General features: G+C 37.9%; 1 protein-coding gene across 4 annotated transcripts in view; it reads right to left on the bottom strand.

The window, feature by feature from the left end:
• The window catches only part of ITPR2 (inositol 1,4,5-trisphosphate receptor type 2), a 524,966-nt gene that overhangs the window by 300,391 nt on the left and 207,036 nt on the right, over positions 1 to 17,539 (bottom strand). For all 4 annotated transcript variants that reach the window (XM_082419574.1, XM_082419572.1, XM_082419571.1 and 1 more), the window contains 5 exons: positions 14,541 to 14,734; positions 10,917 to 11,046; positions 5,807 to 5,864; positions 4,206 to 4,371; positions 2,972 to 3,145 (listed from right to left, as the gene is read on the bottom strand). In XM_082419574.1, coding sequence (XP_082275700.1) covers positions 2,972 to 3,145; positions 4,206 to 4,371; positions 5,807 to 5,864; positions 10,917 to 11,046; positions 14,541 to 14,734 — 722 coding nt within the window. The remainder of the gene's footprint in view (positions 1 to 2,971; positions 3,146 to 4,205; positions 4,372 to 5,806; positions 5,865 to 10,916; positions 11,047 to 14,540; positions 14,735 to 17,539) is intronic.

The following is a 17,539-nucleotide window of genomic DNA, read 5'->3' as shown; positions in this document are numbered from 1 at the left end:
CAAAATTCAACACCCATTTATGATAAAAACTCTCCAGAAAGTGGGCATAGAGGGAACCTACCTCAACATAATAAAGGCCATATATGACAAACCCACAGCAAACATCATTCTCAGTGGTGAAAACCTGAAAGCATTTCCTCTAAGATCAGGAACAAGACAAGGATGTCCACTCTCACCACTATTATTCAACATAGTTTTGGAAGTCCTAGCCATGGCAATCAGAGAAGAAAAAGAAATAAAAGGAATACAATTTGGAAAAGAAGAAGTAAAACTGTCACTGTTTGCAGATGACATGATACTATACATAGAGAATCCTAAAAATGCCACCAGAAAACTACTAGAGCTAATCAATGAATTCGGTCAAGTTGCAGGATACAAAATTAATGCACAGAAATCTCTTGCATTCCTATACACTAATGATGAAAAATGTGAAAAAGAAATTAAGGAAACACTCCCATTTACCACTGCAAGCAAAAGAATAAAATACCTAGGAATAAACCTACCTAGGGAGACAAAAGACCTGTATGCAGAAAACTATAATACACTGATGAAAGAAATTAAAGATGATTACAACAGATGGAGAGATATACCACGTTCTTGGATTGGAAGAATCAACGTTGTGAAAATGACTACACTACACAAAGCTATCGACAGATTCAATGCAATCCTTATAAAACTACCACTGGCATTTTTCACAGAAGTATAACAGAAAATTTCACAATTTGTATGGAAACACAAAAGACCTCGAATAGCCAAAGCAATCTTGAGAAAGAAAAACGGAGCTGGAGGAATCAGGCTCTGGGAACTCAGACTATACTACAAAGCTACAGTAATCAGGACAGTATGGTACTGGCACAAAAACAGAAGTATAGATCAATGGAACAGGATAGAAAACCCAGAGATAAATCTGCACATATATGGTCACCTTATCTTTAATAAAGGAGGCAAGAATATACAATGGAGTAAAGACAGCCTCTTCAATAAGTGGTGCTGGGAAAACTGGAAAGTTACATGTAAAAGAAGGAAATTAGAACACTCCCTAACACCATACACAAAAATAAACTCAAATGGATTACAGACCTAAATGTAAGGCCAGACACTATCAAACTCTTAGAGGAAAACATAGGCAGAACACTCTATGACATAAATCACAGCAAGATCCTTTTTGACCCACCTCCTAGAGAAATGGAAATACAAACAAAAATAAACAAATGGGGCCTAATGAAACTTCAAAGCTTTTGCACAGCAAAGGAAATCATAAACAAGACCAAAAGACAACCCTCAGAATGGGAGAAAATATTTGCAAATGAAGCAACTCACAAATTAATCTCCAAAATTTACAAGCAGCCCATGCAGCTCAATAACAAAAAAACAAACAACCCAATCCAAAAATGGGCAGAGGACCTAAATAGACATTTCTCCAAAGAAGATATACAGATTGCCAACAAGCACATGAAAGAATGCTCAACATCATTAATCATTAGAGAAATGCAAATCAAAACTACAATGAGATATCATCTCACACCAGTCAGAATGGCCATCATCAAACAATCTACAAACGATAAATGCTGGAGAGGGTGTGGAGAAAAGGGAACCCTGTTGCACTGTTGGTGGGAATGTAAATTGATACAGCCACTATGGAGAACAGTATGGAGGTTTCTTAAAAAACTAAAAATAGAACTACCATACGTCCCTGCAGTCCCAATATCGGGCATATACCCTGAGAAAACCATAACTCAAAAAGAGTCATGTACCACAATGTTCACTGCAGCACTATTTACAATAGCCAGGACATGGAAGCAACCTAAGTGTCCATTGACAGATGAATGGATAAAGAAGATGTGGCAAATATATACAATGGAATATTACTCAGCCTCTGGTTGGACCTAGAGTCTGTCACACAGAGTGAAGTAAGTCAGAAAGAGAAAAACAAATACTTTATGCTAACACCTATATATGGAATCTAAAAAAAAAAAAAAAGGTTCTGAAGAACCTAGGGGCAGGACAGGAATAAAGACGCAGATGCAGAGAATGGACTTGAGGACATGGGGAGGGGGAAGGGTAGCTGGGACAAAGTGAGAGAGTGTCATGGACATATATACACTACCAAATGTAAAATAGATAGCTAGTGGGAAGCAGCCACATAGCAACGGGTGATCAGCGTGGTGCTTTGTGTCCACCTAGATGGGTGGGATAGGGATGGTGGGAGGGAGATGCAAGAGGGTGGGGATATGGGGATTATGTATACATATAGCTGATTCACTTTGTTATACAGCAGCAACTAAGACAACAATGTAAAACAATTATACTCCAATAAAGATGTTAAATAAAATATAATAAAATAACAACTAAATAAAACACTAGAGAGGTATTTAAGAAACTCAATACATTATCAATTATAGTGTTGGCACTAGTCTACTAAAACACTGCTTAAAATTTTTTATGGTTCATTTAGTATTTAGCAAAATCTGAAAGCAGCAACTAATTAACCTACTGAAAATTAAAACCAATATAACAGAGGATTTATGATCAGCGTCTTACCATTCTGTAGATGAAAACAGATTTGGGGGATTTTCATGTTGGTAATAAAGCATATTGACCTTCCATTGGATATTTTTACATATTTATAAGGTTATTCAATAATAAAAGGAATGTTTTATAGGTTGCCAATAAAAAGCCACCATGAATGGTAGAAACAAAAATTCCCCTCTCTGTACAGGTCTCAGCTTAAGACCTATTCCTCTTTTTCTCCACCTCACTCCCTCCTATTGTCCTGATTCCTGGCTTATAGGATTTACAGTGGGAAGGAGAAAGAGTGAAAAAGTAGTCAGATGAGGTAACAAGTGAGAGCAATTGACAAGAATTAACCAAAGTACAAGTTTATGCAGGTATTTGACTTGGCAAATGGAAATTTTATGCTGATTTAAAAGACATTGTTTGGATTATTTCAAAATAGATCTTGAAAACAGACCTCAATTGGCTCTTCACCACCTTTTACTTGATTTTCACCCATTTCTCCATTCTCATAGCTGCTGCTCTTCTCAACCCATAACTCGGATTTTTCTACAGTTAGTCGAAGCTGGTCTAGGTCTGCCTTGATTTGTTTGTAGTTATCTACGTCCTGATTGGACACCAGTAACTGCACCTGGAAACAGAATTGCAAACCTTAGTTTACTTAATTTACTTATGGAATTTCCTTTATTCCTATTTCATTTATGTCAAAAATCCCAAGTCTTTTTAACATATTTGCCCCTCAGTTGAAGTTTAGTATTTCTAGAATATCTATGGATATTTTACATATATTTACATATATTTTACATATTTTAGATGTATGTTGATCATGAAAATTCCCCTGAAAGTATCTGTGAACTCTACTCAATATATTCACAGGTTATGAAGAATTATACATATAAAAAAGTGAGCCTCAGCAAAGCTTTTTAAAGTGTTAAAGAGTAATTTAAAATAAGAGATACCCTAACTCTAACTTTACTGCTAAAGTTAATTTTTCTGAGACTCTCTCTATTTGAAAAGAGGTAGAAGCATAAAAATAAGTGGAAGAAAACAGTGATACAGTCTAAACCTAAATTTATATGTATTGTGTGACATTTACAAATATATGAATAATTATCTGTATTTATATAATTACTCTTTTAATTATTTCATATTTTAACGTATCCTTGTAAAACTTCCTAATGAAGATCAATGCTCTATTAAATAAATGTTAGTGAAATACATGTAAGCCCTGAGATAGTTCTCATTAATGGTCTCAAGATTGATATCATTCAAAGACGACAAAGAAAAAGATTAGATCCATCACAATTCCCTTCTTTTGGATTTCTACATTTTTTCAGTCACGACAGTTATTTCAGCGCATTACCCAAATTTATCAGTAAAATCTGGGGTCAAAATAACAGCACTGGCAACAAAATTCCTAACGTGGTATTATCTCCCAGTGCCTTCCTAAATCTTAGTGCCTGTCATTTACATTAAAGATATTAACTGAAAAATCACTTGTGGGGATCTCTTTCTAAAATAGACCGTGTCTTGGCCTAAGACAAGGCCATATCTATCTTTAAAAATAGAAAGTGTCCCCAGGAAAAGCTGCACAGTCTCATTAACTCTGCAACCATGAAGTCAGGTTGGATGTTATAAACAATATTTTCAGAGCCTCTGCTGTGGAACCACTGAGGGCTACTGAATCTCACCTGTTTAAATGCCTGTAAGACTTCCGCTCTCTGGCTGAAGTGCTTGAACAGCAGCTGCAGGGCTCCTGATAGCAGAGGAGGGTAGTCATGCATGATTAGATGGATGAGGACCCGTAAAAATGTCCTGCCTCCTTCGTCATCAAGTTGAACTGGATTCTTTTCCTTTCTATGAAACCAAAAATTATTCTACAATAACTTATATTTACAGAAAATTTAGTCAGAAGTGGTTAAAATTGTGTGCACATCCCCAGTTATCACCCACCCCCCCAAAAAAAAACAAACTGGAAAGTACAAAGGAAGAAATTTTTACTCTTTCTTGGCCTCAGGTAACTAATGAGGAAACAAAACATAGAGAAAACTTGTTTGTCCATGAAAGTAGGGGTGACCTAAGCCCCAGTTTGTCCAAGACTGAGGGGGTTCCCAAGATAGGCGACTTTCAGTGATTGCACTGGGAAAGTAGCAGGCAAACCGGGATGATTTGGTCATCTAGGTAAAGACAAAAGATAGAATCTGAATCAATCCTGAAGCGTTTATTGAGAAGACATACTTGGCTGGATGTACATCAAGGACTGAACTTCCCCCGAGTCCAAAAACCTCTCCACGACAGGTGGTGAGGCACGGGGGAGGCAGTGCTCATGCGCACCGGCACGCAGACGTCCCCAGAGCAACTCTGCGAGTTCGGTGCATCCGGACTCTGAGCACGATTCCCCTGATAAAAAGTCCATTTATCTTAGGGTGAAAATCATACACTGGTTTATTCTCTCTTCTCGGGAATAATGAAATACTTGAATAGGAAAACACAGCAACAATAACAACAGCAAAAACTGGCAAAACAAGATAAAAACAAACCTAAACCAAATGTTCACTAGAGATAAAAATCCTTTTTGGTTCCCCCGATTCCTCATTCTTGTCTTTCTTTCTAACCAAAGAAAATGCAATGCCTTAGTACAGAAATTTGTTTAGGTACTCATGGCAAATCTATAATAAAAATGAATGCCAGGAACTCAATAATTTGTAGCTCAGACATTTTACGGTTTTTACTTTTCTTTTTGACTATTACTTTCATTTATGGGAAAAAAAGAAACAACCTAAAAACAGTGAGTAGCAGGGCACCTGATAGCAAAGGAGAGTAGTCATGGCAGAGATGTTTCATTTTCTTTAATCATGGATATTTCCAATTGGCAGAAAATAGCGTTATTTCTCACTTATAAAGTTAATGATAACGTTGAAAGAAGTTACTTTCTTGCCTCAAATTTCTCAGATTTGGGGAAGCAACGTTTTGCAAGAGGCAGCAATATTTATACCAGGGGACTTAAAGGGCGTTCGTGCGCTGTCATTATTTGAGGAAAGAAAAGCAAAGAATTCAGGGGAAAGTTCAATACACCGAACTCATCTCTCCTGTCTTTTTTTTAACCTGACCTAAAGAAAAGCTATGCTTTCTCTTCTACAGTAAATTAGCAGCTTCATTTCTGGCAGAAATTATGTTGGCAACGATAAAGGATCTAAAATTAAATAGATATAGGGAAGTGAACAATAAAGTGTCAATAAAATTCTAAGTAAAATCTTATTCACAAGATAAAGATACATAAATGTTACTGTACCTTCCAGCAAACATAGTTTCTGCCTGAGCTGCAATTTCATCTATGTCAGGAACAATAGCTGCAAAGACAAATGGTAAAATCCATTCTTTATCTTTTTATAATTAGGAGTCCCAATATTTATAATAATATTAGCTTACCTAAAAATATTTTTGTCTTAATTTCTTTATGCCACCAAAAGTCAATTAACACTTTAAAAAGTCACAATACAGTTCCTCTTATCGGTCAATATTTTAAATTGAAGTTTACATTTTAAAATACATATTGTTATAGTCAAAGATACATTTAAAAGATCAGAAAGAACCATTTACAAAGTTTCCTCATCTATATAAGTATGTATGTGTGTATATATATATATATATAAATATATATATACATCAACTACACACACACCTATATACACACATTTAATTTAAATGGGTAATGACATGGAAGGATAATATTTTTTAAAGAATCACAGTATACCTATAAGGAACCTTGTTACTACATGGTACTTCCAAACAACATGATCTTTTAACCTAAGCTTACTTCTATAAATCCGTCCCTTCTTCTTCTGGGACAGGGTATTTGATTTTTTTTTTTTTTTTTAATGTGAACCAATCATGATTCCTCACTCATCCCCAATAATAACATTTTGAAAATATCTATGATAAGTACACAATTTATTTCTCATCTCCAAAAGTATGAAAAGAAAACAGAGCAAGACATAAAAAGGGAAAAAGAATTCTTCCCAGAAAGTTACCTCTAATGAATACAACTAATTTAAGGGATCAGGTAAATCAGAGAGAACTGGTTTTCTGGGGATGCCCCTAGACTTTCCCTCCCACACTTTTACTGACACTTAGAGCTCCTGTTTCCAGAAGTCTGGCTTCTGAGAGCCAATAATTCTTATGCTAGTGTCAATGCAACTGCCAGCAAGACTTTCTGGTTCTGCCCTAACATTCCTGGAAATAGCCCTTTGGAGTTCTACAATTCTGGGAAGCATAAAACCAACACTGTTGCAAATGTTCCAGGGAGACTTCTAGCTCAGGACAGCTTAACCCCTTCCATACAGGCATGCTGCCTTTGGATGGTACCGATGAGTCGGACAGCAGGACATTTGGTTGAGCATCTACATTAACTACACACTTATAATCATTCACTCATTCCTATCAAATCGATTGATGCACAAAGAAGAGGAGGCTTCCTGATGTTGTCACAGTGGTTGTGGTTTAAAAGAAAGTTTCATATCTGTGTACAAATCTTGCCCCAGCAACAGAATTCTGTTAACTGGCTAATTCTTCAATACAACATAGTTTCCAACTTGCCATGACTGGCCTGATCTATCCAGAAAAATGGTAATTTAATACATCTTAGGTTTCACAAGGTACTTTCTAGAGCCACAACATTTTTACAATAAATTTTGTGCTCTTATGTCATTATGCTCCCACACTCACAGATAGAGTGGCTTCATTCTTACATATTTTAAATATGAAAAACTGAGATACAGTACCAATTTACGACCATGCAAGGTAATAAAGAACGAACGCATGCATACACACACACAATAAAACCAACACCCACATCCAGACCATTGTGGAGAATGCCATGTCTTTATTCTTGAGTGGGGTGATTCCTACAAAATACCTTTCCTCCTGATAGTTGCATTTCACACTGCTCTCTGATCCAAGTCAAAAAAAAAAACTTGGATATTCACCAAAAGAGCATAATGTGTAAAAGATTCAGACTCTGAAACTAAAAGCTGGTTCTTTGAGAAGAGAAACAAAATTGATAAACCATTAGCGAGATTCATCAAGAAAAAAAGGGAGAAGACTCAAATCAATAGAATTAGAAATGAAAAAGGAGATGTAACAACTGACACTGCAAAAATACAAAGGATCATGAGAGATTACTACAAGCAACTATATGCCAATAAAATGGACAACCTGGAAAAATGGACATATTCTTAGAAAAGCACAACCTTCCAAGACTGAATCAGGAAGAAACAGAAAACATAAACAGACCAATCAAAAGCACTGAAATTGAGACTGTAATTAAAAATCTTCCAACAAACAAAAGCCCAGGACCAAATGGCTTCACAGGCGAATTCTATCAAACATTTAGAGAAGAGCTAACACCCATCCTTCTCAAACTCTTCCAAAATATAGCAGAGGAAGGAACACTCCCAAACTCATTCTATGAGGCCACCATCACCCTGATACCAAAACCAGACAAAGCTATCACAAAGAAAGAAAACTACAGGCCAATATCACTGATGAACATAGATGCAAAAATCCTCAACAAAATACTAGCAAACAGAATCCAACAGCCCATTAAAAGGTTCATGAACCATGATCAAGTGGGGTTTATTCCAGGAATGCAAGGATTCTTCAGTATATGCAAATCAATCAATGTGATAAACCATATTAACAAACAGAAGGAGAAAAACCATATGATCATCTCGATAGATGCAGAAAAAGCTTTCGACAAAATTCAACACACATTTATGATAAAAACCCTCCAGAAAGTAGGCATAGAGGGAACTTACCTCAACAAAATAAAGGCCATATATGACAAACCCACAGCCAACATCATTCTCAATGGTGAAAAACTGAAACCATTTCCACTAAGATCAGGAACAAGACACGGTTGCCCACTCTCACCACTGTTATTCAACATAGCTTTGGAAGTCCTAGCCACAGCAATCAGAGAAGAAAAAGAAATAAAAGGAATCCAAATCGGAAAAGAAGAAGAAAAGCTGTCACTGTTCACAGATGACATGATACTATACACAGAGAATCATAAAGATGCTACCAGAAAACTACTAGAGCTAATCAATGAATTTGGTCAAGTTGCAGGATACAAAATTAATGCACAGAAATCTCTTGCATTCCTATACACTAATGATGAAAAATCTGAAAGAGAAATTAAGGAAACACTCCCATCTACCATTGCGACAAAAAGAAGAAAAGCCTAGGAGTAAACCTACCTAAGGAGACAAAAGACCTGCATGCAGAAAACTTTAAGACACTGATGAAAGAAATTAAAGATGAAACCAACAGATGGAGAGATAGACCACGTTCTTGGATTGGAAGAATCAACGTTGTGAAAATGACTATACTACCCAAAGCAATCTACAGATTCAATGCAATCCCTATCAAACTACCACTGGCATTTTTCACAGAACTAGAACAAAAAATTTCACAATTTGTATAGAAACACAAAAGACTCTGAACAGCCAAAGCAATCTTGAGAAAGAAAAACGGAGCTGGAGGAATCAGGCTCCCGGACTTCAGACTATACTACAAAGCTACAGTAATCAAGACAGTATGGTACTGGCACAAAAACAGAAATATAGATCAATGGAACAGGATAGAAAGCCCAGAGATAAACCCACGCACATATGGTCAGCTTATTGCTGATAAAGGAGGCAAGAATATACAATGGAGTAAAGACAGCCTCTTCAATAAGTGATGCTGGGAAAACTGGACAGCTACATGTAAAAGAATGAAATTAGAACACTCCCTAACACCATACACAAAAATAAACTCAAAATGGATTACAGACCTAAATGTAAGGCCAGACACTAACAAACTCTTCGAGGAAAGCATAGGCAGAACACTCTATGACATAAATCACAGGAAGATCCTTTTTGACCCACCTCCTAGACTAATGGAAATACAAACAAAAATAAACAAATGGGACCTAATGAAACATCAAAGCTTTTGCACAGCAAAGGAAACCATAAACAAGACCAAAAGACAACCCTCAGAATGTGAGAAAATATTTGCAAATGAAGCAACTGACAAAGAATTAATCTGCAAAATTTACAAGCAGCCCATGCAGCTCAATATCAAAAAAACAAACAACCCAATCCAAAAATGGGCAGAAGACCTAAAGAGACATTTCTCCAAAGAAGATATACAGATTGTCAACAAGCACATGAAAGAATGCTCAACATCATTAATCATTAGAGAAATGCAAATCAAAACTACAGTGAGATATCATCTCACACCAGTCAGAATGGCCATCATCAAAAAATCTACAAACAATAAATGCTGGAGAGGGTGTGGAGAAAAGGGAACCCTGTTGCACTGTTGGTGGGAATGTAAATTGATACAGCCACTATGGAGAACAGTATGGAGGTTCCTTAAAAACTAAAAATAGAACTACCATACGACCCAGCAATCCCACTACTGGGCATATACCCTGAGAAAAGCATAATTCAAAAAGCATCATGTACCACAGTGTTCACTGCAGCTCTATTTACAATAGCCAGGACATGGAAGCAACCCAAGTGTCCATTGACAGATGAATGGATAAAGAAGATGTGGCACATATATACAATGGAATAATATTACTCAGCCATAAAAAGAAATGAAATTGAGTTACTTGTAGTGAGGTGGATGGACCTAGAGTCTGTCATACAGAGTGAAGTTAAGTCAGAAAGAGAAAAACAAATACTGTATGCTAACACATATATATGGAATCTAAAAAAAAAATGGTCATGAAGAACCTAGGGGCAGGACGGGAATAAAGACGCAGACCTACTAGAGAATGGACTTGAGGACACGGGGCGGGGGAAGGGTAAGCTGGGACAAAGTGAGAGAGTGGCATGGACATATATACACTACCAAATGTAAAACCGATAGCTAGTGGGAAGCAGCTGCATAGCAAAGGGAGAACAGCTCGGTGCTTTGTGACCACCTAGAGGGGTGGGATAGGGAGGGAGGGAGGGAGGCGCAAGAGGGAAGAGATATGGGGATATATGTATGTGTATAGCTGATTCACTTTGTTATAAAGCAGAAACTAACACACCATTGTAAAGCAAATATACTCCAACAAAGATGTTAAAAAAAGAAAACAAAAAAATCACAGTACCTTGACCTCACAGAGTTGTGAAGTTTACCAGAAAAACTGCACTCAAAGGGCTGAGCACCAGTAGCAGCAAACATCCTCGCTGCCATTCTAGGCAAGTTATTTCATTTCTGTCTCAGTGCCTTCATTTTATTGGTGGAGAGTATTTTGACATTTTTGTCTCATAGGAATACTTCTTGTTTTAAAACATAAAAGGAACTTTCAAGTTCTCAGGAAAACACCATCCAAAGAGGAAATATTGTCACAGAGGAGATACCTGATGGCAGCAATGTATCTGGAGAGCCATTGGTGGACGTTTCAGCATTTCCATTGTTCTCCCCAAATTCCTTCTTATATATTGACAGCATATATGAGATCCTATAATCCAGTCTGACACTCAGGATAAACTACAAGAAACATTAAAAACAACATAAGCTTCTTTCATCAGCATGATGTTTAAAAATTCATTACAGGACACCAAGAGCCACATTACTATCAACGTGTCACATGAACTGGTTAGAAACTTCATTGGTAAACTCTTATCACTTCTGTTGCTTACATGATAATCAGTCATAACACTAAGAAAAGTGATGCATTTCCATTAGCCAATGTCAGTAAAATCCCTGAACAGTTTTTGGAAAGAAGAAAACCTGACTCTCCATGATTACTCTCAGAATATTCCAAGTAGAGGTATCTCCTGGGTCTGGATGAAGAGGTAACGATGACATAATTTCCCAAGCACTTTGCAGAGCTTTTAACCAGCTCTGCAAGGAAAGTACTGGAGCTGTGACCCTCATTCAGGCACAGAAAGGCGAGATTTCAGCTGCAATAGTGTGGATTCTGGCTACACCACGATGAATCCTGGATCTAGGCTACAAAAGGACAGCTTAAGTAATAGCATCTAATATACCAGGGATGTGCCTCCTTAGTGCCTGTTTTTCCTTGGGTCTGTGTTTTTGTCCTTGTTCTCCTTAACGGACGTACTGACAAACTAAGTGTCAATAGGGTTCCCGTCTGTGCTCGGCGCTGAGAAGAATGCAAGTGCCTGAAGCCCAGGGTCCTCAAGATGCCAGTGATTGAGTTGGGAAAACATGATACAGCATTGTTAAAATAATTAGGAAATTAAGGAGGGCTACCTCACGTGGTATAGAATGCAGTGGAGATCAGGGAAGGAAAAAGTATGTGCCACCGACATGAGTGGAGACGGGAAACAACAGAGAGCTGTACTTACACAGGGTGACCTTCCATCCCAGTTTGCCTGGGAGACGCCTGGGTAGGCCTTCGCTCCCGGTATAATTATTATCTGTGTCCCTTACACTCTCTTAAGAGACTCTCATTGTTCCAGCAAACAGTAATGGTCAGGCCAGTTTCGAGAAAACTTGGTATTTGGTGGTACCATCTCACCCTAGCTCTATCTACGCCACTGTCATATCAGACCCCCCCACCCCCCGCCGCGCTCCCCTCCTGCTGCCCCCTTTCTCTCACTCTCTCTTCCACTCTTCTCAGTCCTGACAGCACAGGCTGGAATGCCTGCAGTTTCTCTCTTGCCGCCTCACATTCATTTCCGTTGTTCACTTTACCTTGAATATTCTTCTCCTCCACCCCATAATAACCAGCTTTTGAGATATCTTCCAAGGTTCTATTTAAATCCCTTTTGAAATGAAGCTTTCCCTAGTTCCCCAGTCCGAATCAATTTTTCTCCTCTTTGCTCAGCCAACACATTATTTACACCTACAGGTCCAAAGTTGAATCAACCTCCCTCTCTCTCGCTCTCTCTCCCCCTCTCCCTTTCCCCCTTCTCCTCCTCTGCTAGACCTTGGGCAGCAACCATGCTCTATGTTAGCTATGTTCCATCAAGTTCAATAAACTTGTTGAGCCAGGTACTGAGGAAGCTGCCAAGGGTACAGAAAAGGTACCAAGGATATATAAAACCTGCCTTTGAAGAGCATATAATCCAGAAGGAAAAGTAAACACCAGAGAGACTCTTTTATTAACATGCAGCGAGCACTGTAACACATATTGGCTGAACTGATTCCAGTTAATATGGGGATTTTCAAAGCAGGAGACAGATTGTGGGAGAAGAGGGCTGAGAAAGAGCCAGTGGATTTGGCAGCGCTGAGCAGAGGGTGGGAGCAGAAGCTAGACTGCGGGTGCATAAAAAGAAGGGTGTTTTTTAAACAAACTTACGTAAAGAACAAATTATTAAAACATGAATTAATGAAACATTTATTAGCTTTTAGTTGAAGATTAGTGTTCAATGAATTATATTTTATAAATAGAGCCAAAATTCAAACTTTCATCTTCTACTATAATTATGAAAAAGAATGGAAGGTAGAAGGGAAGGGGGGTGGAGGGAAGAATAAAAAGAAAGGCAGAGAAAGAGAGTTGAGAGAGAGCTGAAGACAGATAGAGGGAGAGAGTAAGAGAGAAATAAAAAGACTAAAAGAAATACAAGAAATGATGGGGAAAAGAAAGGAAGAGCCTGAGAGGAGGACGAGATGGCAGAAAGCAGGAGACTTGCTTAAGGAACGTGGCTACAAAGAAATTCTTGAAGGGAAGTTCTAAGAAAGAAACATTCAAGAGCAGCACATGGGAACAGACACAGCGCATCAGACTCAGGCACGGAGGCACAAAAATCAGAGCGAGAACAGAGGTTCAACAAGAAATACATAAAGAACCCAAAAGAGGCAGCAAAAGCGAGTCAGCCCTAGCCTGCCCTGCCATAGTATCTCCATCTCATCGTTTTTTAGCTGTTAGGGACTGTTTTGTAAATGCTGCTTTTCTGAACCGTCACTGGGCTAAAATGAGGACATGTATTTCAGAGGCTCTCCCGTGAGGAGGGCGCTAAGCCGGAGGCCCATTACCCACAGGTCAGGTGCTCAACACCTTCCGCAGGTTAGGAACAGGACAACTGAGTGATTTCTCAGGGTCATGAACACAGGGTTGGGAGGGCTGCCAATATTTCTCGGGATTCAGCCTTTGGAATTCCTGGAGGAACTGTGAAATCTTTTATGATTATAAATCTAATTGCTTTAAATAAAAGTGTACAGACCCTTCCAGGACTACTAACCCACTTCTGGTAGCTCAACCTACATTAAATTATGATGAAAGACTTAGTAAACTGTTTCCAGAATTTTAATAGATCCTCAAAAACTCCAGGCTCCATTCTTCGAATCTGGAATAAATGCTATAATTAAGGGATCATAAAACTACTTTCCAAACTTAAAAAAAAAATGCTAAGAATTCATAGCTACAGTAATGGGGAATTTATCCACTAAACCACTGGTCATGAAATAGTAATTTACCCCCTTTAAATTCATAGAGATAGGTATTAGACTAGGTTAATTTTAAAATATATATATTATTCCTAGCCTCTTGAAAACAAAATCATCAAGAGAGATAGTCACTTACATAAAATATTAAAAACAATTAACATTTTTGTCAATAAAAATAAAATTTTATTTGAGTTTCTTACTACGATAAATCTGTATACGTAGAATCATATGTCCAATTCAATTAAAAATAGAAAAACAGTTGGAATTCAATCTTAACTTTGCCTACTCTGAAATCCTTCTTAAATAAAGGTAAAATTTAATCAGGGTCAATGCTCAATGAGAAAATACATATGAAAGAAGTTATGTCAACCTCAAAGCACTCCACATTTGTTAGGTATCATCATTAATACATTATATTTAGTGAGAATTCACACATGTAATTAATATGTTAAATAGTGTCAGTGTGAGATATCTTACCAGGCTTATCATTAACGTAAAAGAAATAAAATTAGATCAATACCATTTCAGAATATGTACACAATGATCTGGAACAAAATGTGTAAGAAGTTTAACCAATAATAGGCACAGTTAGGTGTTCGTCACTTCCCTTCCATTAGGCCCTGTACCTGTAAAATCTCAATAATCTTCAGCTTGGTGTCCATGACAGTGACATCCTCATGCTCGGCGGGGCTCCCCTGCTTGCTGGGATGCAGGCTGGGCTGGATGTCAGGCACACTCATGGGGAAGATGGAACCTCTGCTGAGCACCATCTGGGTCATCAATTCTCCCACCCCATGGATGGTTCTCATGACATTGTTTCCTGGCACGAGAAAAGTCCTTAAGTCAACACACACGCCACCTCGGGAGACAGCTGTTATATCCAGTTGGCCACAACCAGACTGAAAATGTGGCAGGAAGAGTACTAAGGATGGGAATGAATAGCATCAGCCTCGCTCCAGCTATTTCCTTGCAGATAAAGTTAAAATAGTGCAGACACATTTCAAAATGACAGATTTTAGAATTGAAAGTTTACTTTTCTCAGAAAGTGCTTTCAAATGACACACTGCAGGTGAGCTGCTGGTAGCTCTAACAATATCCAAATCAGGTCCTTCTGGAGCACAGTAAGTCCTACCAACTACCGCACCAATAGGCACTAACTCTCACAATAATGAGGAGGAAAGGTTATCAATCTCTACGATAAAGGGCGTTGCAAGTGAGGATACAAAGACTACATGAAAACATATAAATTAGTGTCCTAACCCTACCCTCAAACCAAGGACTTTTTAGCTTTGCTTTTTCGTAATGCTTGTGAAAAGAGCTTGGGAGGAGGATTTTTACAGCTTCATTTTAAGAAAAACTCTTATCTAGAGAGGAAGCACCATTTTATCCATTCCTTCATCAATGTGAATAGAAAATTGTAATTCAAAATCCACAAAAAGCAGCTACGTTTGAGATAATTAGGGAAACAAATTATTGACAAATGATCATTTTCAACGAGGTGTTACTCCTTTCCTGTGTCTTCTCTTGAGTTTGGCTTCTCATTTAATCTGTCCTCCAATAAAACTGCCCACGCACTCATTCCTCACACTGACCACAAGCAGTTGTACCAAAGGATCCTCCTGCCACTGTTACGATTTACCCTCTCCAGCTTAACTACTGTTTCTCACTTCTAAATCCCTACAACAAGCAACAAGGGTTTGAAAGAACAACTGTCTACTTTCCTTTCAGAACAGTGGTCTTTGCTTCGTGGGTGTTCGTGGAGCTTTGCCTCAAGAAAAGGCCTAAGAATCTGGCAAAGAATTTTCCTTTCTCCCAGTGTCTCAGGGTGTAAACCAAGAGAAAGGGAAATGGAAATAAGATGGGATGAGACAAAACTCTCAGCTCTAAGCAAAGAGCATAAACTGTGGGAATACCTACAGGATTGAAAGGCAAACAAATAAAGAAAAGGAAAATATGTAAAGGATGACGCACGAGAATCTTCACGGTCCTATGCGCAGACCACAGTTACCATGGAGCCAGTGGTAACCAATATTATTTGTACATTGTGAAAGGTGAAATGCCTTTTAAAATTCATTATCTTATCCATAGATGAAATTAGTATACGTACAATAGGGTGGTACTGAAATAGTACATTTTTGAGTAGGCAATGAAGGAACATTTTTTCTAGAGTGGCACCTTCCAGGCAGAAATTCATTTGGGTTTTCATTCTGAGAATCTAGGAACTTTTATTACACTGCTGCTTGCATAAGCCAAAATAAAGGGAGAAGAAAAAACTATATGAAAGATAATTTCCAAGTTTGGACAGGGTTGAGACAAAGGATTTGAGACAGCCCCATTTTCTAACAGAAAAACCTGTAATGCGGCAGAATGCTTCACTGTCTATGGTTCTCATACAATCATAACAGTTGAGTATTTCCAAATCCCCCCACAGATTGCAGGGATACAATCTGGCTGTTGGCAATAGTTTTGGGCCATCAATGTTCAATCAGTACATTTATCCGAGCCTGGATTCTAGTATGTGCATGTGTTAGTCTCCAAGAGATGCTTTCTCACCACCAACAGAGAACAGGCTTCTCTGTTATTCTTACCGTTGATTCACACAAAAATCCTTGGCACCCAGTGTCTGCACCTTATTTAGATTTGCATGGAAAATAATCATTTAATCTAAATGATCGTTACATACAAAACATTCACTCAGACAATTCTTTCCCCCAAATATAGATCTTGTCACCAAGAAATTAAAATCTAGAGGCCAGAACCATAATAATATATAACACATGTTGTCAATGAAGTGGGAGGGTTCATTCCAGTGATACCACATCCTTAGATGCCTGTGGCACGTGGTTGCCACAAAACTTGCCTAACATCTCCATATATGGCCAACTCTGAGTCTGCAAATTAAAAGATGCTACATTGTCTAGAGTTGCTTGGTGGTGATGAGAAGTGCTTCAGTTATGAACTACTACAGCTTGGAAAACATAAGTCAAACACCACATAAATCACAGACGTGCAAGGCTCCTGGTATCCATTTTTCCACAGAAAAATTTCTAATTCTAGACTACTGAGATAAGTCAAAGGTGATCGGTCTTCAGCAATGAAAAAGAAGAAATCTATTTCTCTTCTCAACCGTAATTAGTTAATACTACTGAAAAGGTTTCAGTGAAAGGGCTACTGTAACATAATATAAATCCTCTGGATAAATTCACGTTTTCTATGTCTTTTATATTAACTCAGCAACTAGAATTTGGATTTCTGTATAAAGTATATTGAAATGGTGTGAAAAATGGAGTCATCTTTGTTAGGTAAAAGTACGGAGGAAGGAATTGCTTAGAAACAAAAGCAGATAGACTGTCCAGGTTCTTTCATCATATGATTGTATAGATATTTTTACTAATCCTAATTCCCTCAAGAGAAAAACACAAAAGTAAGACAAGTACAGTAAATGCATACTAGAAATGGTGACTGGGAATGGGTTGAGAGTTCACTGCTTTATTTCTATTATGGTTCCAGTGAGCCAAGTTTCCATTACCAATTCCAGAGACGTGAAAAGCAATAAGGAATTTACATAACACTAAAGCTGTGCTGACCATGATTTAATTTTTCCTTATTCCAAAGTCATTTTACT

Source organism: Balaenoptera physalus (assembly GCF_965194825.1).
Source record: "Balaenoptera physalus genome assembly, chromosome: 13".
NCBI classification, from domain to species: domain Eukaryota; kingdom Metazoa; phylum Chordata; class Mammalia; order Artiodactyla; family Balaenopteridae; genus Balaenoptera; species Balaenoptera physalus.
The sequence above is the reverse complement of the archived record's forward strand: the minus strand, read 5'-3'. Positions and strand labels throughout refer to the sequence as shown.